The sequence below is a fragment of the Leucoraja erinacea genome, chromosome 5, assembly GCF_028641065.1.
Source record: "Leucoraja erinacea ecotype New England chromosome 5, Leri_hhj_1, whole genome shotgun sequence".
Classification (NCBI taxonomy): Eukaryota; Metazoa; Chordata; class Chondrichthyes; order Rajiformes; family Rajidae; genus Leucoraja; species Leucoraja erinaceus.
This window is the reverse complement of record NC_073381.1, coordinates 39,265,988-39,288,365: the sequence shown is the minus strand read 5'-3', so window position 1 is coordinate 39,288,365 and position 22,378 is coordinate 39,265,988. Positions and strand designations below refer to the sequence as shown.

Below are 22,378 nucleotides of genomic sequence, written 5' to 3'. Positions count from 1 at the left end.
AAATGTCTTACTCCTTATTCTTAAACTGTGATCCCTGGATCTTATATGTTTCAATGAGATCGCCTCTCATCCTTCTAACCTCCAGAGTGTACAAGCCCAGCTGCTCCAATCTCTCAGCATATGACAGTCCCACCATCCCGGAAATTAACATTGTAAACCTATGCTGCACTCCCTCAAGAGCAAGAATGTCCTTCCTCAAATGAGGGGACCAAAACTGCACACAATACCCCAGGTGTGGTCTCACTAGGGCTCTGTACAACTGCAGAAGGACCTCTTTGCTCCTATATTCGAATCCTCTTGTTATAAAGGCCAACGTGCCATTCGCTTTCTTCACTGCCTGCTGTACCTGCATGCTTACTTTCATAGACTGATGTACATGGACCCCCAGATCCCGTTGTACTTCCCCTTTTTCCAACTTGACGCCATTTAGATAGTAATCTGCCTTCCTGTATTTGCCACCAAAGTGGATAACCTCACATTTATCCGCAATAAACTTCATCTGCCATGCATGTTAAGGAATGCAGTCAGGAATCCCGGCGACTGCGCAGGACTGGCAGCTTTCTGTAGACCTGGTGAAACAGCTGAAGTTCCCACAGCACATTGCCACGACCACTCTGAGGCCAGACATCTTCCTGGTCTCAGAGGCGACCAAAAATATAATCTTGTTGGAACTGACAGTGCCGTGGGAGGACCATCTGGAGGAGGCCCACGAGTGGAAGATGACCAAGTACGAAGAGCTGGTCATAGACTGCCGTAAGCAGGGCTGGAAAGCAAGGTGTATGCCCATCGAGGTTTTGCAGGGCAATCACTCTACAAAGCTTTGAGTGCGCTGGGCATCAACGGAATGGAGAGGAGAAGAGCCATCAAGAACACCACAGAGGCAGCGGAGAAGGCCTCGAGATGACTCTGGGTCAGGAGTGGAGGTCCATGGGGAGGAGCAAATGCCACCTGAACACGTCGTGGTCTGATCAAGAAGCAGCCGACTCGGGAACTCCGAGTGTTCAGAGTCGTCCTGACGTCGGAATTTCAATCATACCGAAGGGAGGGCCTAAACATCAGAACGTCTGTAGCAGTGAACTGCGGAGGGTTCAAAGGCTCCGACCACGGGTGAACAAAGGAGGAAGATGACTGAACTTTATTGCCTTCCATCACAGTGAGGAATGTTGATTCCACTGCAGTGGATGTTTATGTTACATTTTATTTTATGTGTGTATTGTGTTCTTTTCACTTAGTATGGCTGTACGATAACTCAAATATCACTGAATATATGCGAACGCGAACTTGAACTCATACATTTATGGGGATATTAACCTAGAATGAACCCTAGCTTTGCTCATAGTATGCAGGCCTGACAATTGTTGCAACCTGAGAGCAGAACTAAAAGAGCATTAACTTAAAACAAGTAAATGAGCTGTAACAGCTAACTTCCACACAAGACGTACAGGAAATTAATTATTTATCTCATTGGCACCATTTTCTGGTGGTGCTGGTTAAAGATGAATTGGTCAGATCATAATAACCACATATACCTCTTGAAACATCTCAATGAATTAATAATGCACATGTGGACAAGCTGGTAAACAGAACACCAAGAACAATCAATACGTTATTCCCATAATAGAACAGTGAAGTGCATAGTCAACATTTCTTCATGAGCAATCCCCAGTTTGAGAATGATAAAATTTCACTCCAGATTTGTGAGTCCTGAAGTGTGTAATAAAACTAACGTGGGAACTCTTTCACAGATGAGGCAGGTGGCAGCAGACAGGGCAAGTAGGCAGGTAGTTTGTGTTCACTCCATTGCTTCCAAAGTACCACTGTGTGCTCTCAATGCATGACCATCATACCATCCTGAATGTTCTTTTTCCATGTGGAGTGATCATGGCCCAGGGATTTCCAGGAATTGGGGAGATTGCTGCATTACAACAAAATAAATACTGAGCATATCTTCGAATCTTTACCTCTGTGCATCCGAGAATCCTTCCCTGATAGAGCTCATAATACTATGCGTTTCAAGCCTGTCTGACAAAGACAATCTTAGCCCTCTCTACAGAGGATACCGATTTTGGAGACGGTACTAATGTTCGTTAGTTTGTCAGTATATTTGGGGGATCTTAAGGAGATGGTATGTGTGATATGTTTCCAGCGCCTCAAAGTGCCTGCTGCAGGCAGTTCAAGTCTCACGAACATATGAAAGGGTACGTATCACTGCTGTCTAATAGATGACAACTTTTGTGAAATTTTGGATTTCAAATATCCTTTTCTTCAATAGGCCAAAGAATGCGCAGACGCATTTAAATTGGCAGTAATCATCATCACCAGTATATGTTTTTGCACAAGGAGCTCCCGAGATTTACAAAGTGGTTTACAAAGTGACCCCAGCAACTAAGACTCAACCCTCCATCTGCAACTGGATCCTTGTCTTCCCTTCAATATTCTATTGGGAAAAATCAGTCAGGATAGCTGATAAAACATCCCGCACAATAATTCTCAACATGGATCTGTTCTCAGCCATTCACTATACCACCTATACACTCACGACCAAGCAGTCAAATTCTGCTCTAACTCCATTTACAAGCTTGCAGATGGAGCCATGGTTGTGTACACCATAAACAAAGACGCGATGGAGCACAGGAAGGAGAGAGCTTAGCAACATGATGTTAACACAACAATCTCTTCAACAATGTCAGCAAAATGAAGAAGTTGGTCGTTGACTTCAGGAATTGGGATGGTGATACCCCAATTAGAATCAATGAAGCTGAAATGGAGATGATAATATCAACAATTGGTCCTGGTCTATCCACAAAGACACTGTGGCCTAGAAAGTACACCGACTATGCCACTTCCAAGGAAATTTGGCATGTCTCCAATGGCTCCTGCGAATTTCTACAGATGCACATTGGAAAGCATCCCATCAGGAAGTATCACAACTTGATTTTTCAACTGGTCTGTCCAAGACCACAAGAATTGCAGAATTGTGGACACAGCCCATGCATCATGCAAACCAGCCAACCCCACTTCTCTGTTTTACGGAGCTTGGGAAGGGAGGTGCAGATGGCTCATTTTATATTTACAATAAACAATCCAGCTCAGAGTGCATCAGTATAGTATATGGATAGAAAATGAGAATTACTTTAGCTGTGAATTCTACAACAATTCCCACAACATTCACTCCAGGACAATGAGCATTAGGGTGATGTACCAAATGTTCCTCATATCTTGAGGGAGAAGAGCTTTTGATATTTATATCAATTTTATGATTATATTTCAAAATGTAGTATTATAATGCAGAATTGACTATGTGCAACATGTGAAAATGTAAATGTGTATAAGAGACAATGGAAACATTCTCCCAATCATGAAAAAAATCTTCAGGATAATTCTATCATGTAGGAGGACAAAACCCAAGAAAAAGTATGAAGTTGCAACAGAATTTCCAAGTGAAGATTCAAGAAACTATTCCTTCAAGATGGCACAGCATGGTCCAAACCTTCCACAGTCTTTCAACATTTTACCTTAGATAAGGATTTGTTCTGGAAACATCACTGTTCTCGAATTGAAGGAGGCAGCAATCAAATTCCAACAATACAGCATCAAAACCTACAGAAAGACAAATGCAGGATAGGTAGACTGCAACCTGTGCGTAGAGGTTGAACTGCTTTGAAGAACGGAGAAACCCAAACTTTAGCAATCTAATTATTCCACCAACCTGCAATTACAAACAAATGTATTCCAAAGTGGAGTAAATTGAAGGCAATGGCAGTAAGCCAGTTTAATTCTGAACTAGTCACACTGCAGCATTAGACTAAAGCCAATATATGAGAAAACTGGCAAGACTATGCGGGAATTCTGCCCCAATGCTAAGATTGCAGGTGCACAAGCAAAGATAGCACACGTTTTCCAGGTGGATTAAAAAATTCAAAAACCTACAAAGAAATGCCCTAACTTTAATTTAATGTGCTAACCTTAGTTCAAAATTAAAATTAAGCAATTCAACACAAAACAATTTGCAAGGGTTGGTAAAGACCTCGCGCTCTATCTGCATGCAAAACGAACCCTGAAAAAAATGATCAATTGATGCCTTCATTAAATGGGAGTAACAAGCAATGTCAGGCAAAATCTTGGGAATTGTTGCACTTCTATAAAGGACCATAAAGTGGCGGTAAACATTTGATGGAAGAGAAATCTAACCTATGTCTATATTTACTGACAACAATTTTGTAGACAAGTGGGATCCTTCCAAAGAGGCAAATTGAAGAAGATATTAATTAAAGAGCAAAGAATCACAGTGGCTCGTATATCATGACATAAGAGAGAGATCCTCTTAAGCAAATAATCACTATATTTTTGAAAAAACTGAAATGGGAATCAGAAAACAGAAAAGTAGTCATTGGTTTCAGATGGAAAAAAAAATGCCGAGAGGTACCATATGAATCTGAAGCTGTTATGTCCGGTCAAAAACAGCAGAATTGCATACAACACCAAACCCATGTCATAATAAGAGACAGGCGGTGACAATCAGATGACAGTGTCATGCTGAAACAACAACTCCAAAGAATGAAGGACCAAGTTATTTTTGACAAAATAAATACAATGTGTTGTTAGAAAAGTAGTATATACATTTTCTTCTGTTCTGCAATGATTTCACTCAGCACTAACTGTGTTAAGATTGACTGGAAGGGCAACAGTGAGAAAATAAATAAAATAGTGTAAGACACATCGATCACTAACATGTGCTCAAAGTGCTGAGCTCTACGACTGGCCAAAACGACAACAAAAAAGGTGAATTAGGCCTTGAAGCCTTACATGATTCACCACTTATCCCATGCTGCATACACCATACTAAATTTGAACTCCAAATTAAACTCAGCACTATGTTCAGGACAACAAATTATAATTTTTGCTCTGTTGTATAGAATTAGTGTAAAAAAATAGATCAGTAACAAGTATTAATGAAAGGGAATCGCTCATCTAGTCTACATAATCACATGTTAAAGGTTTGAAGGAACTGAGTTCTTGGGCCATCATACTCATGTCATTATGATTGAAAGGAGAAATAATATAGCAATCAACTGAATGGTATGTCAATTTCCATGATCGCATTGGTTCTTCTGACAATGTGAAGGGAAAGTTGATACACTATTCATAACCACAAATTTCCAAAGTGTTAGTAATAAATTAGGTAGAACAAGGCTATTTAACACCTAGTATAAGTTATCATACATTCATACCTCAAGAATTATCAACTTTCACCTTAAATAAGTTCCATTGCCTAACAGAACATAAAATACTACAGCACAGGAATGGACGATTCTGCCCACAATGAACATAAGGGCGGCACGGTGGCATAGCAGTAGAGTTACTGCCTAACAGCGCCAGAGACCGGGGTTCGATCCTGACTATGGGAACTCGTCTATGCGAAGTTTATACTTTCTCCACGTGACCTGCGTGGGTTTTCTCAGAGATCTTAGGCTTCTCCCACACTCCAAAGACATATAGGTTTGTCGGTTAATTGGCTTGGTATAAATGTAAAGGGTAGTGTTAATGTGCGGGGATTGATAGTCGGTGCGGACTCATTGGGCTGAAGAGCCTGTTTCCACGCTGTATCTCTAAACAAAACATGATACCAAGTTAAACTGATATCATCTGCTTGTACATGATCCATATCCTTATATTCTCTGCACTTCCATGTGCCTATCTAAAAGCTTCCTAATTGCCACTATCATATGTGCGTCCACCAGACCCCATCAGCCACACATCTCCATTAAACTCACCTTATAGCTATGCCCTCTAGTCATGGACATTTCCACCATGGGCAAAGGGACCTGAGTGTCTACCCTATCTATGCCCCTCAAATTTTATTTACTTCTATCAAGTCTCCTCTCAACCTCCGAAGTTCCAGAGAAAACAATCCAAGTTTATCTAACCTCTCTACTCTAGGCAGCATTCTGGTAAACCTGCTCCGCACCCTCTCCAAAGCCTCCACATATTTCCTGAAATGGGGCAACCAGAACTGCACGCACAGCTCCAAATGTAGCCTAACCAAAGTCCTATAGCATCTTAACTTTCTGGCTCCTATTTTCAATGGGTACCATATGCCTTCTTTACTATCCTATGATGAACAGCCACCTTCAATGAGTTTTGGACTCCCCTCTGTACATTAATTCTGTTAAACATCTTGTTATTTACTGTATACATGTCCCTTACATTCAGCCTCCCAAAGCACTACATCTCACACTTGCTCGGGTTAGTTCCATCTACCATTTCTTCACCCATTCTCACTGTCTGTAATCCCTCCAATTTTGGTTTTCGCAGCAAAATTACTGTCCAAGCGATCTACATTTCGGTCCAGGATGTTCATTTATATCACAAACTACAAATAATAATTTATTTTGGATGATTACAAAATAATGAAGTCCACAGAAAAAGGAGGTTCGAGAGCGAGGGAAAAGCTACAAGGAAAGGTTGGCTGACAAGTCTTGGTTAACAGCTTCTCACACTCCACAGGCAGTGGGTGCTGGTGAAGGATGCAGAATCATTATAACCACGTGCTTAAATATGGAACATGTTTCAGATCAAGGACTACCCACTGAGAGGGAACCAGTTCCAGGCTAATTGATCAAAATTTACTATTGCCCCAGGTCATAACGCAAGAAAATAGGAGTAGGCTATTAAGACCGCTCAAACCTGCTCTGCCATTCATGACAATCATGCTGATCTGCCGTAGGCCTCAACACTCCGTGCCAGCTCCACAAAGCTCTCAATTTTCCAAACCTTTAAGAATTGATTGAGTAATGAGGTCAGTTATGAGTGGGATTGTTGAAGCTGGTAAATGCTGGAGAAGGGTGCAGGAAATATTCAGCAAATCAAGCAATGTTAGTGGAAATAGAAAACGTTTGTCCCATTCATCCTTCTCACACACTCTCAAACCTGAAACCATTTCCCTTTTCCTAGGTGTAACAAAGCATCTTTGACCTGAAATGTTAACATCAGCTGTTTCCAGAGATGTTGCCTGACCCGAGTTGTTCCTAACCTTATTTCAAATTTCAGTACTTGCAGTTTGTTTTTCTAAATGGGGAGAGAATCCAGAAATAGGAGGAGCAAAGAGACTGGTGCAGGACTCCCAAAAAGTTAATTTGCAAGTCAAATCAGTAGAAAGGAAGGGAAATTCAATGCTAGCATTTTTATCAAGAGGACTGGAATACAAAAATAGCGATGTAATGCTGAGGCTCTACAAGGCGCTGGTCAGGACACATTTGGAGTGCGGCGAGCAAATTTGGGCCCCATATCTGAGGAAGGATGTGCTGGCTCTGGAGAGGGTTAGTAACCCTCCAGATATGGGTTACAAGAATGATTCCAGGAATTAGTGGGTTAGCATATGATGAGCGCTTGACAGCACTGGGCCTCTACTAGTTGGAGTTTTAGAAGATTGAGGGGGGACCAAATTGAAACTTACAGAATAATGAAAGGCATAGAGTGGATGTGGAAAGGATGTTTCCACTGATGGGAAAGTCTAGGTCATATCCTCAGAATTAAAGGCTGCTCTTTTGAATAGGTGGTGAAGAGAAACTTTGTTAGTCACAGGGTAGTTAATCAGGGGAACTCATTGCCACAGAGGGCTGTGGGGGCCAAGTCGGTGGATATTTTTAAGGCAAAGATAGACAAGTTCTTGATCAGAATGGGTGTCAAGGGTTATGGGGAGAAGGCAGGAAAGTGGGGTTAGGTGGCAGAGATCATCCATGATTGAATGGCAGAGTAGACTCGATGGGCCGAATGGCCTAATTCCACTCTAAGAACATGAACTTATTTTTACTGTTGTCAGAAATCACAGTGCTAATCAAGCCAACCTCCAGACTGAAAGAACAGAACCCTCCATCCCGGTGCCCATCTCACTTTCCTTCAATCCACCCGTATATTCTTTGCTCCCTTCACAATCTCTCCCTTTGAGAGACAAAGTTATTTACCCATTTACCCAATGTTACTAATACTTCATGAGCACACTCCAGTAGCTGGCCTACCAACAAGTCATAATGTGAAACTTAAAATTCATAAAATTTCAACAGACCATAGTCTGTTTCAATTATGAACAGTGAAAATATGTTGCTTACATGCTAACATCTTTCTAGGGATAATTTTATTAAATAAAATAGATTTGCTCATCCCAGAGTAGACTGCTGAGACACAACTGCTCCATGGAAGGACTGGGAGAAGAGTAGCAAAACTGAGAAGCAATTTGATTAATGACGGATGCGATTGACACCATTCCTTGCACGACGTTTCTTCCCAGATTGCCAGCATGCAGAAATTAATTTTCGAACTACATAAAACATTGAATTTACAGACTAAAGACTCACCTGTCAGTGGCATCGCACATGCAGCATGTTGACTTCCATGAACCTGAAGCTGTATTCTGAAACCCGATCTTCTCAAAATTTGAATCAGAATGAAGTTCACCACTACACTCCCATGAGTTCATGGCAAATAACTGACACTAACCAAAAACGATGCAAGGTGAAGAGCCAAATGAATGCAACATTAAAACAAATGGCGGGGTAGAATTTTCTAATTCTAAATGTCTTGAGATTAACAAATGGCAATTCTCTATGCTAGACTATGTTTAGTGGCTAGATTGATGGGTGAACTTTTAAAAAGCTACTTAAAGATTTTGCTGCCTGCCTACACAAGACAATTTTTGTGGTCCAATTTTGCTGATGTGCTGCACCAAGAAGCCAGGTAGCAAAACCTGAGTAACAAACAGACGTGTTCTTTTAAATACCAAGACACTACGCCGAAATGTCCGAATAACATTTTGACATGTTTTAGACAGAACTTTGGCTTCATCGAAACAAACAAGGTGTTTTTTTTAAAATGACTATGATGTAAATAATTTTAAGAATTAAATTAAAATCCAACAAAACACATAATTAATAACATTGAACTACATTGATTTTTTTTTTTAAACAATTGGCTTGCCCATATTCCAGGATAAGAATGGGTGCTCCACTACAGTATCAAGGTTGTTTGGCTTCGGATCAGAGCCAGGGTGCCTAATAATCCCATAAAGGCTAAATTTCACAGCTGAACTCCATGTGGAATCCAGTGATGCAGCCGTGACCAATTCAGTAGCAATGTCATTCATTAAGTCATGTCAACGGGTTCACCCAAGTCCCGAACTTACTTTCATGGTAACAGCCACACACCCACCAGCTGTTCACTTCAAGATCACTGATAGCAGCCTACCATTAGAAGATCCGCTGTCTCAATTACTGACAAGGGTTCAAAGTCAGAACTCCAAAGGTTTTTGACTATTTGACTTTTACATATCAACTTCCCCTCCCTCTCATCTTGGATAGTCATCTTCACCAAGAACCCCTGCTTCAATCTCTTCAGCCAAAAGGTGGAAAATAATCTGTAATATCCTCCCAAAATGTCTTGCATCTCACTGCATTGTGTGAACCCTCTATAAAATCTATTAGTTTCCATCAAGTTTCCAGTCACCTGATATAAAAAAACTTTTCCAGTTTATCGTTTCTGTTATTTATATTATTTTCTGCCGAAAGCCACCATATAAATACAAGTCTCTGGTAAGCAGGTTGTTAAGAGAGTATTTTTTAAAAGTGAGAGTTCAGCAGGCACACGATGTATGTTCTACTAAGAATATGGTGAAAACTAACAAGTCTTTTTCCAGGTCGAGCAGCCAGAGCGGAAGAATTCCAAATTTTGGCCAACTTACTTCGCCCATTCCCCGTCCCTCCAGTGCAAGAGCTTGAAAGTCATGATTCATCTCGTCCACAGATCGAACCTGCACGAAACACAGTTCCATTATTTAAATGTGATGTGCTAATAATGCATATTTTTGTGAAGCTTTCTCTTAAATAATAAAATAAAATACTTAAATTGAGATTTGTTCACAAGTCATATAGAAGTCTTTCACAAATAGATGAACAGTAAAATTCCACTCAGAAGAGTGGTCAAATGGAAGGTGCAACTAATCATGGGTCAGAAAGTAAAATACTTTCACCAGTCTTTACGTAAGAAGGGAATTCGACCAATATCATGATGAAATTGGAAAAGAAAAGACCAAGGATTTAAAATGTTAGCAGCACTGAACACAAGTATCATTGTGCAAGGGAATAAGTTCAAAATTATCACGGCTCTCATCATAATATTTAAGATCTCCTTGTATGCGAGATCGTCACTGAAGTGGATGGATGCAAGAAATTAAACTGCAGTTTAATGCATTCAATGTTGTCTTCGGCAATGAGCATTGGGAGAAACTAGTGACACTCGTTGGGAAATCTGTAACAGGAAAGCAGAACATTTGAATAAAAACTTTCCAAAGCTCAGCAGGTGGGGAAAAAACAATGAGCATAATGCAGTATCCAAAATACTGCATTGGTATGGTGAAACCAAAATCTATGGACTTTAATACAATTAATACCACTACATACACAAACAATAAATATTGAGTGTTCCATTGGATTATTAGGTCAACAAAAACCATAGGTCAACTAAAATAATTTAACACTGCCAAAAGCAAATCTTAATTCAATAACCACAGAATGGAATTTCAGAGACTGCATGAGATGTAATTAATACAACATAATGTTACTTCTTCGCTACTAAAAGACTGATTGAAACTCTAAATGAGTTGCATACAATGAGACTCAACATTTTCACCGAGGCTACAGTCCGTCTCCTTTATCATCATTACATTTTTGCATATCTTTCATTCATTTGTTCAATATCTCCCTATATCACCATGTAGATCTGTTTCCCTTTCCCGTCTGAAGAAGGGTCTCAACCCGAAAAGTCACCTTTTCTCCAAAGATGCTGTCTGACCCGCTGAGTTACTCCAGCCTTTTTTGTCTACCTTTATGTGTAGTTTGTTATAATAAAGCATTCTTTCAAGAGACAATCTATAATAACCAAAACTAACAGCATCATGGCATCCACAACCATCCCGTGGAGCAAATTCCACATTATTCTGACAAATAATTGTACTGAAAGCTAAACATACAAGTTTGTTTTAGCCACCAGAAAACACCAAGATGGTACAATGATTCACACCATCTCCTTGGTGAATGGCGAAACAAGTTACGAGTTAGCGTATTTCCCGGCAATGAAGACGCAGCTGTGTCGAAGACGAACCCCCAATTTAAGTAGCAAAATTTTGGAAAACGGATGGCAAGACAGGATCAGGGGTATGGATCGGAGAGAAAGAGAGAAGCTAACTCCACTGCTTCAGGCCTATGTCCCGTCAGTCCAGGGCTGTCGGTTAATCCGGCGGGAAAGGCAGAGTTGTAGGCTGCCCCCAGACAGGGATGGAACACTCGGGAGGGGACGGGGACAGTCTAGTAGCAATTCAACAGTGCTTGCAACGCCGGAGACTTGGGTTCGATCCCGACTACGGATGAAACGCAGGACTATTCAATAAACGATTAGGATGTGGAAACGATACCAATCAAGCAGGCTACTGCGAGGAAAATCAGAATTGGAAACCTATTATGATTCTATTATCAAACAGTGGGGTTTGATGTATATGAATTAGTTGCCATGACATCTCAGAGATAGATGCAGAATAAATCAAGGTATCATGAATCTGTGTCTCACTTTAACACAGATGCTGATAACCAGTCATCAGTCTATATGCTCCAACTATGGAACACTGGAAGCATTAAAAGAAGCCATGCATGACTGCTATGTTTTGAAAAACCCCGTATCACAGAGGAAGACATATTGATTTTCAACAGCAGTCAGATAGGTCTTAGGACACAACGCTCTAGCAGGTTAAGAATAGGTAAAGCTGATCCCAACAAAGGTCTCTTCCCTGCAAAATCTTTAGAACACAGTTTTAACACAAAAAATACTTTGTTTTATCAGAGAGATAAGCAAAATATTATTTCAACATCCTCACACACAGGAGTGACACATGTAAAATTATGTTTTCACCTGAGCAAGAGAACAATGTCACCTGTGCATGACCAGGTGATCCAGCAGTTAATTCACTACAATGGCATGGTGCACTTGGATTGAAATTGCACTATATTTCAAAAGGCTAACAAAACAAAAGCTCTATGGATAATCGAAGGTCAAAGTCCAACAGAATATCTGTGATTTACAGATTAAATGTTAAATGGAAAGACAGCAAGAAGTACTACAATTAATTGGTAACCATGGCACACACAGATTTATCAACATTGTGAAGACAATCCACAGTTCAGACAATCCAAGGACTCACCCGGAGCTAAGGTGGGTTATCTCTATTAGTCAACACCCAATGGAAATAACACTTTGAAGAACAGCAAACCTGCTATTTGTCCAGAACAACAAAAGATTGAAAAGCTTACATGCAAAAAAATAAATAAAAAATAAAGAAATAAATGGATCATAGCCTCAGGTGCAGAACGTCTCCCAGCTAAAAAATGTCAATTGACCAGAAAGGAATTTCAGTCTCAAATTCACATGGTCGTCTTTTGCATCAGGGAAGAGTTGGACATATCCATAAACATCAGGAGGCAAGGCCAATTGCAGTGAATATAGAAGAGTTTCCCTGTTGTCAAATCATTGAACCATTATACCAGGGGTGGGGTACTGCATGCGGCATTCTAGGCCATTAAGTGTGGCCTTTTGAATGAATTCAAATTTTGTAGAACAATTTTTTATTAATATGTTTCTGTTCGTCTTTTATTATATTTATTTTAATCTTAAAATGAACGTATTTAAAACACCAAAGAGTAAAAGAAGATTCAACTAAATAATCCTTCCCGATTGACGGCTGCAATTAAAACATTAGTAAGTCATGAGGGCTATTATAACACCAGTTATGCTCATGATTTAGTTCTAATGCGCCTTTAGAATGTACGTTAACTTTGACATACACAAAAAATGCTTTCTTGCTTTTCAACTAATTATTGCTGCGAATCTACATTCTCCTACCTAACCCAAATCAAGATGCCCTTAAGGTCACAAATGACGGATACCCATCTAGAAGATCAGCTGAAAATGCGTACCTCCATGTTGCAACCAAATATTCAAATGCTTTCCCGCAAAAAGCAGTCACAACTAAGTCATTAAAACCTTAATTAACTTTAGAATTAACATTTTTTTTTCGTTTTCTTGAAGTTAGTACATAGTAGTTAGATTTTTACAAAATAATGTACATTTTGAAGTATATCTAATTGAAGTTTCTTGGAGTTTAAGAAGGAACTGCAGATGCTGGAAAATCGAAGGTACATTCTTGGATGTGGCCTTGTTAGATTACAGCTAACTTACTGTGGCATTCCAACATGAAAAGGTTCCCCACCCCTGCACTAGACATTGCTATTTTGGTCACAAATGCCTGCAACTCTATCAACTGAAAACTGTGAAGTATTCTATACACATTTGGCTGCTTGCTAAAATTTGTCCCCATCTTATTTCTGCCACCAAAGGCATAACCCTAACAAAGCTGTCCAAAGCATACCTAATCTCAGCACCGGGTTGCATTGTTGTACCTATTTTCAACCTTTCCTGATCCAGTAATGCACCTCATCTCCAACAAGTTTCCTGCTAAAGTGGAGTGACAATAGACAATAGGTGCAGCAGTAGGCCATTCGGCCCTTCGAGCCAGCACCGCCATTCAATGTGATCATGGTTGATCATCCACAATCAGTACCCCATTCCTGCCTTCTCCCCATATCCCCTGACTCCGCTATCTTTAAGAGTCCTATCTAGCTCTCTCTTGAAAGTATCCAGAGAAAGAATTCTAGACTCACAACTCTGTGTGAAAAAGTGTTTCCTCATCTCCGCTTACCCCTTATTCTTAAACTTTGTGGCCCCTGGTTCTGGACTCCCCAACATCAGGAACATGATTCTCGCCTCAAGCATGTCCAAACCCTTAACAATCGTAATAGTCTTATACGTTTCAATAAGATCTCCTCTCATCCTTCTAATTTCCAGAGTATACAAGCCCAGTCGCTCCATTCTCTCAGCATATGACAGTCCCGCCATCCCGGGAATTAACCTTGTGAATCTACGCTGCACAATAGCAAGAATGTCCTTCCTCAAATTTGGAGACCAATACTACACACAATACTCCAGGTGTGGGCTCACTAGGGCCCTGTACAACTGCACGAGAACCTCTTTGCTCCTATACTCAACTCCTCTTGTTATGAAGACCAACATGCCATTCGTTTTCTTCACTGCCTGCCGCACCTGCATGCTTATTTTCATTGACTGATGAACAAGGACCCCCAGATCCCGTTGTACTTCCCCTTTTCCCCAACAATTACAGAACATATGGTAACCTCTTCAATCCACATCCCATGCTATCTCCACTCAAGGCCATTCCATGTCAGAACTGCTATTATTTGTCAATTCAGAAGCCAGGATGTGTATCTGTTATCGTGTCTAGTCTTTCCACTGACAGGGTTGAACACAACAAAAAAAGCTTTTCACCTGACCTCGGTGCATGTGACAATAAACTAAACTAAGGACTCAAATCACTATTGTCAACTTGTTAGCTGAACCATGAGAAAATAGGCCCAGCGCATCCAGACATACAGTATCAACCTGCAACAGCAAGAAAAAAGGTTTGCAATCAGATACGAAAAAGCACCGACCAGTTCCCATATCTTAGCACACTGTTCAGCAACAATGATAATGTTCACCAATGCCTTCAATGCACTTGTTCAATTTGGCCATCTGAAGGAAAGTGTATCTGTAGATAGACATAAAATCTCACAAAACAGTCCAATGAACAGCGATCATCTCTGCCATTCTGTAGATTTCTTAGTTATGGACTACCTTTAGGATATACCTTGAAGCACCGGAGATTACTGTCATTGTGTGTGGAAAATCCAAATCAATGGCAGAAGATATCACCCCACTCGTCCCAAGTTTTGAGGCAGTAATTACATGCAGTCTGCACCAATGAATAGGCCATATCATACATATGCCAGGATTCTCCATTATGAGCTTCACCATAGAATAACATGAGAAGCAATTCAAGATTGGGCTCAAAATCTCCTTGAAAAACATACAATCTGCAGAAAACTGGAGGAATCCTGGGCCTATGTTCATTCAAAATGGAAAATGAGTCATAAAACCCAGCAATAGAACAGTACCACAATCTAACCACTTGCCTGCCCCATTAGGCACATCCTATTCAACCTGGAGTAGGATTACACTATGCATTCATCAACTGAAAATCAATGGCACAGTACAGGAAGCAGGTAGTCTTTGATTCCAACTAAGGACCAAGAACTTTGGTAAAGTTCAATATTCTAGCACAATTCAGGACAAAAGCATATACAGAAATTCTACCACAACTGATCACCAAGGATTTATCTACGCTATGACACCATGCTCTTTCATGGATCCCAGTGAACAAGCACGAATTTCCAGTTTCCAACCAATCACGTTGGGAGCCTGCACGAGATAAACAGAGCTGCCAAGTTTTGTCAGAGCATTTCAGTATTCTAGTACCTGAAAATCAGTATTTTGCTGAATAAAATGTTGTTTTTTATGTGCAGTCATACCCATGTAAGAGTACAAGAATGCATAACTTTGCTACCAATTGACATGTCTTCTACGCACCTTACTTGACAGTGCATTCATTGCCATCTCTTTGTCTAGGAAGGTTGCATGCAATCGAGGTCACGACCCATGACCGGTACCGTTGCCACGCAACGCCAATTGGACTGCACGCGTGAACTGCAAGTAAGCATATACTATGGCTGCCAACACAGCAGGCCCTTCTTCTGGCCCAGCATCCGGACTGGTTGCACACTCGCGGACCCCAGGCCATCTATCCCCGCAGCCCGGGGGGGGAGGTAGAGGTCGGGGTGTCGGTGCAGTGCGGTCAGTGACTCTGGGTAGGCAGAGGGAGCAGACCATCCCCAGCTTTGCTGCAGCTGATGTCGCCCAGAGCGGCCCCACCTCACCCCACACGCGGCCCCACCTCACCCGGCCCCGTGTGGCTGGACAGCTCTGCAAAAATCCTCATCAACCAGATACCAGCTTCTTGGAGGATGCTTACACAAGAGAACCAGGCCCCAGTATCGAGCAGATTCAGCAAGTGGTAACCTTGGGCAGCTTGCCATTCAGCAGAAGGTTTGAGCCTATCTCCTTAAACCAGTTAAATGCAACTTTTAAGACACATTCACCTTTCATTTTAACTTTGATTCTGGGAGGCACAAAACTAAATTAGCTCTCTTGTCAACTCTATCAGATGGGGGTTTCTTAACCCTACAACATCTGGTGAATGCAAATGCTATCATAAAGAGATTTAATAATGCTACTAGATCATGATCACAGATTATAGTTTGAGAATTCCAGTTGGAGTACTTCATGGCCAGCAGAGTTTATCAACTGAAGCACCTCCACTGCACAATAAAATGCACAGCAGATACACAGCATGCATTTTCCTTCGCAAATGTTAGAACAAAAATGGGGAACCAAAAGTTTTAAAACTGCAATGGTTAATAAATGCAATAGAATAACAGAAAAATGAACAAGCTGATTCTGTCCTTGTTTCTGCAGCAGTGAAAGAGTCATTCAACTTGATTTGCAGCTCCTTACATATCATAAGTCTTCAAGTAGCAGTGGCTTCTGCCTCTACCACCCTATCCAGTAACAAACCCCAGTAAACAGGTTTGGACTGAAAAAGATTTTCATCATCTACCTTCTCTGCTTTCACCCATTTAGTTCAGATTTATTTCCCAAATGTTTGATATGTCAGGGAAAAAGAGCCTGCTCACTTCATCACAATCAAATCTCCTTTCACCCTTTCTTATTCCAAAAAAGTAACTCGTAGCTGCAAAATCTTTCCTTATCACTGAAGTTTTCCAACCTTGGCAACAGTCTCATAATCTTCTTTACATCCTCTCCAGTGCAACCTCCTTTTTCCTGTATTCTGGTAACCAGAAGCATTCACAATATCCAAACTAAGGTGTAATAAACAAATTATACATTCTAGTGCAACCTCCATACCCTAACATTGCAATCCTTGGCTCAAGGAAAACATCCCAAATATTTTTTTAACCACCATCTTCCCTATGACTTGCAACCCCTGGTAGAAAACCTCAAATTGTGCAAAAACGGACACCAGCAGAATCAAGGACGTGTCTAACCCAGTACGCACCCTTTATCTCCCTTTCTCACCAAGCAAGAGACATTAAACATGTTTAATCTTTTATGTGTCATTCTTAACTGTCACTGTACGTCATGTTGTCATTTGCGGGTGGAGCACCAAGGCAAACTCCTGGTATGTGAATACTTGGCCAATAAACATATGCATTCATTCATTATGTAAAAATGCCTACCTCCCGATTCAGGGATGGATGCTTCCCAGTTGTTATCAGGCAACTGAACCATCCTATCGCCAACTAGAGAGCAGTCCTGAGCTGCCATCTACCTCACTGGACACTCTTGGACAATTTTTAAACCGGATTTTACTGTACTTTATCTTGTACTAAATGTTAATCCCTTTATTTATCCTGTCCACATTAGACAGCTTGACCGTAATCATGTAATCCCTAACTAACATGCGACAAAAAAAGCTTTTCACTGTCCCTCGGTACACGTGACAAGAAACTAAACTTGAAAAAGCTCAATGCAACGTATTACAGAATTACAGCGCTCTTGGTAGTCAAGCATGGTGCCATGGTCAGAAGGAAGCTCACATGCAACCATTCAATTCTATCCTCAAGAGCAAAACAGTGGAGAATAAAAAAGGAAACTAATTAATGGATGCAACAGTCTGAAAGGGAGGATGATAAATTTGTGCTTTCAGGTCTAGTTTAGCTTCTGCCAAGAATTATGTGGTGTCACATGTTTCCCCACATTAAGAAGTTGCATACATGCGTCTTCCATACCTTTCTGACTTGCTACCCTTAAGAACCTGTGGGCATGCACTCTGTGGTTCCTGTTTCTCCGCATTTCTCTATTATTTCCATGTATTATACACTTGATTACCCAATTACTCTCTACATATCCTTTACCTTGCATTCCTTCAGATTAAATTCCAAGTATCCAACTGACTTTTGGTCTCCTAATCTGAGGAGACATTCTTGCCATAGAGGGAGTACAGAGAAGGTTCACCAGACTGATTCCTGGGATGTCAGAACTTTCATATTAAGAAAGACTGGATAGACTCGGCTTGTACTCACTAGAATTTAGAAGATTGAGGGGGGAATCATATAGAAACTTACAAAATTCTTAAGGGGTTGGACAGGCTAGATGCAGGAAGATTGTTCCCGATGGTGGGGAAGTCCAGAACAAGGGGTCACAGTTTAAGGATAAAGGGGAAATCTTTTAGGACCAAGATGAGAAAAACATTTTAACACAGAGTGGTGAATATCTGGAATTCTGCCACAGAAGGTAGTTGAGGCCAGTTCATTGGCTATATTTAAGAGAGTTAGATGTGGCCCTTGTGGCTAAAGGTATCAGGGAGGATGGAGAGAAGGCAGGTACAGGATACTGAGTTGGATGATCAGCAATGATCATATTGAATGGCGGTGCAGGCTCGAAGGGCCGAAGGGCCTACTCCTGCACTATTTTCTATGTTTCTTTGTTTCTATGACTAGATCGTCCATATCATCCACAAGTCAAAAGTTTTCATCATCCAAATCAAACTCAAACCCTTTTTATCTCTAAATATCTTTGCTGCATTCTATAGATTTAACTCCATATTATTATTTGCCCTACCACTTGGCCTCACCTTGTTATAGGGTGATTTCACTAAAGGTCACTGGAGCGTAGATCCGCACCCACGTGACCAAAATTCTCAAGTGGAGGACACTCGAGGGTTCGGTACGTTAGTGGATGGGAAAAAACGCATTTTCCCACCCGCTAAAAACATAGAAAACGGCGAGGTTGTGAGCTGCAATTTACTGTGCCAGTCGGGGTGACCGTGAGGCACAGCTACCTAGATTTACAGGAAAAAAAAAGATAGCAAGTAAGGTAAATTCAAGAGGGAACTGAAGGTGCCAAACCGGCGGAAATGAACAGCCGACATTTGCCGTGGATATTTACAGGTCCAAAATATCGGGGATTATCGCATTGCTCGCTGAATTTATCAAAAGTAAGTTAATAACTGCCTTACTTTTGATGAAATTCAGCGAGCAAACGCGATAATTCCCGATATTTGGACCTGTAAATATCCACAAATGTCGGACATTTCTCTCACCTTCAGTTCCCTCTTGAATTTACCTTACTTGCTATCTTTTTTTTTCCTGTAAATCTAGGTAGCTGTGCCTCACGGTCACCCCGACTGGCACAGTAAATTGCAGCTCACAACCTCGCCGTTTTCTATGTTTTTAACGGGTGGGAAAATGCGTTTTTTCCCATCCACTAACATGTACCGAACCCTCGAGTGTCCTCCACTTGAGAATTTTGGTCACGTGGGTGCGGATCTACGCTCCAGTGACCTTTAGTGAAATCACCCTATACTGGCTTACTCCCCTCTACACTTTCAGTCCAAATGAAGGATTGCGACTCAGAACATCAACTGTCCATTTTCCTCCATATATGTTGCCTGACCCACTGACTTTCTCTCAAAGATCGACACACAATGCTGGAGTAACTCAGCTGGACAGATGGCATCTCTCGAAAGAAACAATGGGTGATGTTTCGGGTCAAGACCCTTCTTCAGATTAGTCTGAAGAAGGGTCTCGACCCGAAATGTCACCAGTTCCGTCTCTCCAGAGATGCTGCCTGTCCCGCTGAGGTACTCCAGCATTTTGTGTCTATCTTCAGTTTAAACCAGCATCTGCAGTTCCTTCCTATATATTTCTCTAGCAGATTGTTTTGTTCCAGATTCCAGCTTTAGCAGTCTCTTGGAATTCCAAATAATATGGAAACCCTCTTTGGGAAAAGGCATTGAATAAATAAAATGTGTATCAAAGCAGGAAGTTACACGAGGCACTGTATACAATAAAGGAGCAACAGGTTTTGTGGCACAAAATGTGGAAGTAAAATTTTAAAAGAGTCAAGAGAGAGTCAAGAGTCAAAAGTGATTATAAATTGGTGAAAAACCGACATTTAATGGTTTAAAAGCTGATGTTGCCCAACTACTGTGAACTGAATCTAAGTAAAAACTATTTTTATTCCAAATCAGGAACATACAAACTGAACAAAATTGAAGAGGCTGCAATGAAACTTCCAGCAAGGGGACACTTCAGTATATTTCATATTGCCCTATTATCCAACCCGAAATTACTGCGATCTCATTGTTTATGTTAACCGAATACCCACCTGATGCTCAATGTGAACTCCATCGCCCGTGGGCCACCGGTGTTTGTTGGAGTAGCCGCCCAGCTGCTCGCCCGGCTGCCGCTGGAAGAAGTAGCCCACCGTGGCGTCGTCTTGAGAGCGTCCGCTGAGGAGGTGCTGCGCCCCGGGGTGGCCGGGCGCTATGGCCGGGACGGCGCCGGGGCCCAACGCTCCGGGTGCCGCCGCCGCCGCACTCAACACAAGGCCGTCGTTGACGCCGCCACCGCCGCCGCCATCCGAGGGAGCGCCGCCACCGCCGATGCCCCCATGCATTATCCGTGCCGACTCCTGCTGCCAGGCCGCTTCATTCATGCCCAGCAGGACACATGGAGTATTCATCCCCCCGCGGCAACCTGTAGGGGCGGGAAGAGCGGGTCAACAAGCCGGACTGCGGCCCAGGGGACTCCCACCCCCACCCCCACCCCACAGATACCCCAGACACAGGAGGCCGAGCCGGAGCGGGGAGCGGAGCGGCCCGGACAGCCCAGCCCTCCCTCCCTCCCTCTGGCCGGGCAGAGACACAGACGCCTCCCTCCCTCTTTGTTCCGGCTGCTGCCTGTGCAGGGTGTGTTTACCCGGGTGTTTCTCAACACGACCGCCGCCGCCGCCGCCGCTCGATCACCCAGCCGTCGAGGGACTTCCGCGTTGTGGTCGTCGGTGGCGGCGGCCCCGGTCGTACTCACCGGCGCGGGGTATGTGTGTGGATGCACGGCGAAGGGCCGGGCCTGGCGGGCGGGCGGGCAAGCTTCCTTCCTTCCTTCTCTCTCCTTCACTCTACAGCCACTCGCCGAGCTCACAGTAACATGGCGCCCGGCATCTTGTCCGCGCAAAGCACGCCGGCACCGCTCGCTCCTCCCCCCGGCTGGCGTCCTGGGCAGAGACGGCGCAAGCCAACCATCCTATTGCAAGCTAGCTATAGCTCCGCCCGCTATAGGATCTTTGGTGCAAGCCGGCGGGACCGGAGACGGAGCAAGTTGTACCGCCAGAGGTGGTATCGCACAAAGATCTTATAGCTATAAGATCTTTGAAAGATACTAGAACATGATCTTTTGTATCAGAGAGCGAAGGATAGGGTGCAACTTAACCCGCGTTGCCTGAATGCATTTCGTTGTCTCTGTACTGTACACTGACAATGACAATTAAAATTGAATTTGAATTTGATTTGGATTTGATTTGAAGTGGTATCAGAGACGGTGCACACCAAGGATACTAGAGGACGTGCAAACCGCCCTACGGAGTAGGTTACACCGCCTGAAATGGTATTAGAGACAAAGTGTTAAAGAAGGAACTGCAGATGCTGGAAAATCGAAGGTACACAAAGAAGAAGGGTTTCGGCCCGAAACGTTGCCTATCTCCTTCGCTCCATAGATGCTGCTGCGCCCGCTGAGTTTCTCCAGCATTTGTGTGTGTCTTCTGGTATTAGAGACAAATGTTTAAGAAAATACTGCAGATGCTGGAACAATCGAAGGTAGACCAAAAATGCTGGAGAAACTCAGCGGGTGAGGCAGCCTCTGTGGAAAGAAGGAATAGGCGATGTTTCGGGTTGAGACCCTTCTTCAGACTGATGTCGGGTGCGGGAAAAAGAAAGGAAGGGAGAATGTGCAAGTTACAAGGCGGTGGTATCAGAGACCGAGGGATTGGGTGCAAGTCGCGCTGTCGGAGACGGAGTATGTTGTGCCACCGCCAGACGTGGTATCGGAAACCAAACCAAGGGAGATGCTGCAATCGCGCTGCCGGAGGCAGGACGAGAGATGGGGCAAATTGCACCGCCAGACGTGGTATCAGAGACCAAAGGAGACGTTACAAGCCGCGCTGCCGTATTCGGGTCAAGAGAACGGAGGAAGTTACACTGCTAGAAGTGGTACCGAGGGCGACGGTGCAAGCCGCGCGGCTACACTACCAGAGACGGTCGGAGCCTCAACTAGTCCACTACAGAGGGTAGATGGACAGGGCAAGTTGAGAGGTAAACTGAAAAAGTTGCACCGCCGGAGTAAGGAATACTGGACAAACTCCGCAACATGCGTCCAAAGTAAGAGTATGGGCTCGACCGATGCCGCAACACAGACGGAAAATCTACGAAATCCAGTAACTGTATGAAATGACCCATGTTTGTTCATCTCCC

General features: G+C 42.6%; 1 protein-coding gene across 6 annotated transcripts in view; it reads right to left on the bottom strand.

The window, feature by feature from the left end:
• LOC129697135 (pumilio homolog 2-like) overlaps positions 1-21,101 on the bottom strand; it is a 98,745-nt gene extending 77,644 nt beyond the window's left edge. For 3 of the 6 annotated variants that reach the window (XM_055635382.1, XM_055635386.1, XM_055635385.1), the window contains exons 1-3: positions 20,940-21,101; positions 20,239-20,609; positions 9,734-9,802 (exon numbers count right to left, since the gene is read on the bottom strand). In XM_055635382.1, coding sequence (XP_055491357.1) covers positions 9,734-9,802; positions 20,239-20,595 — 426 coding nt within the window. In that variant the 5' untranslated portion in view covers positions 20,596-20,609; positions 20,940-21,101. The remainder of the gene's footprint in view (positions 1-9,733; positions 9,803-20,238; positions 20,610-20,939) is intronic. The other 3 variants (XM_055635381.1, XM_055635383.1, XM_055635384.1) reach the window with 1 other exon arrangement.
• Between the last annotated feature and the right edge of the window lie 1,277 nt (positions 21,102-22,378).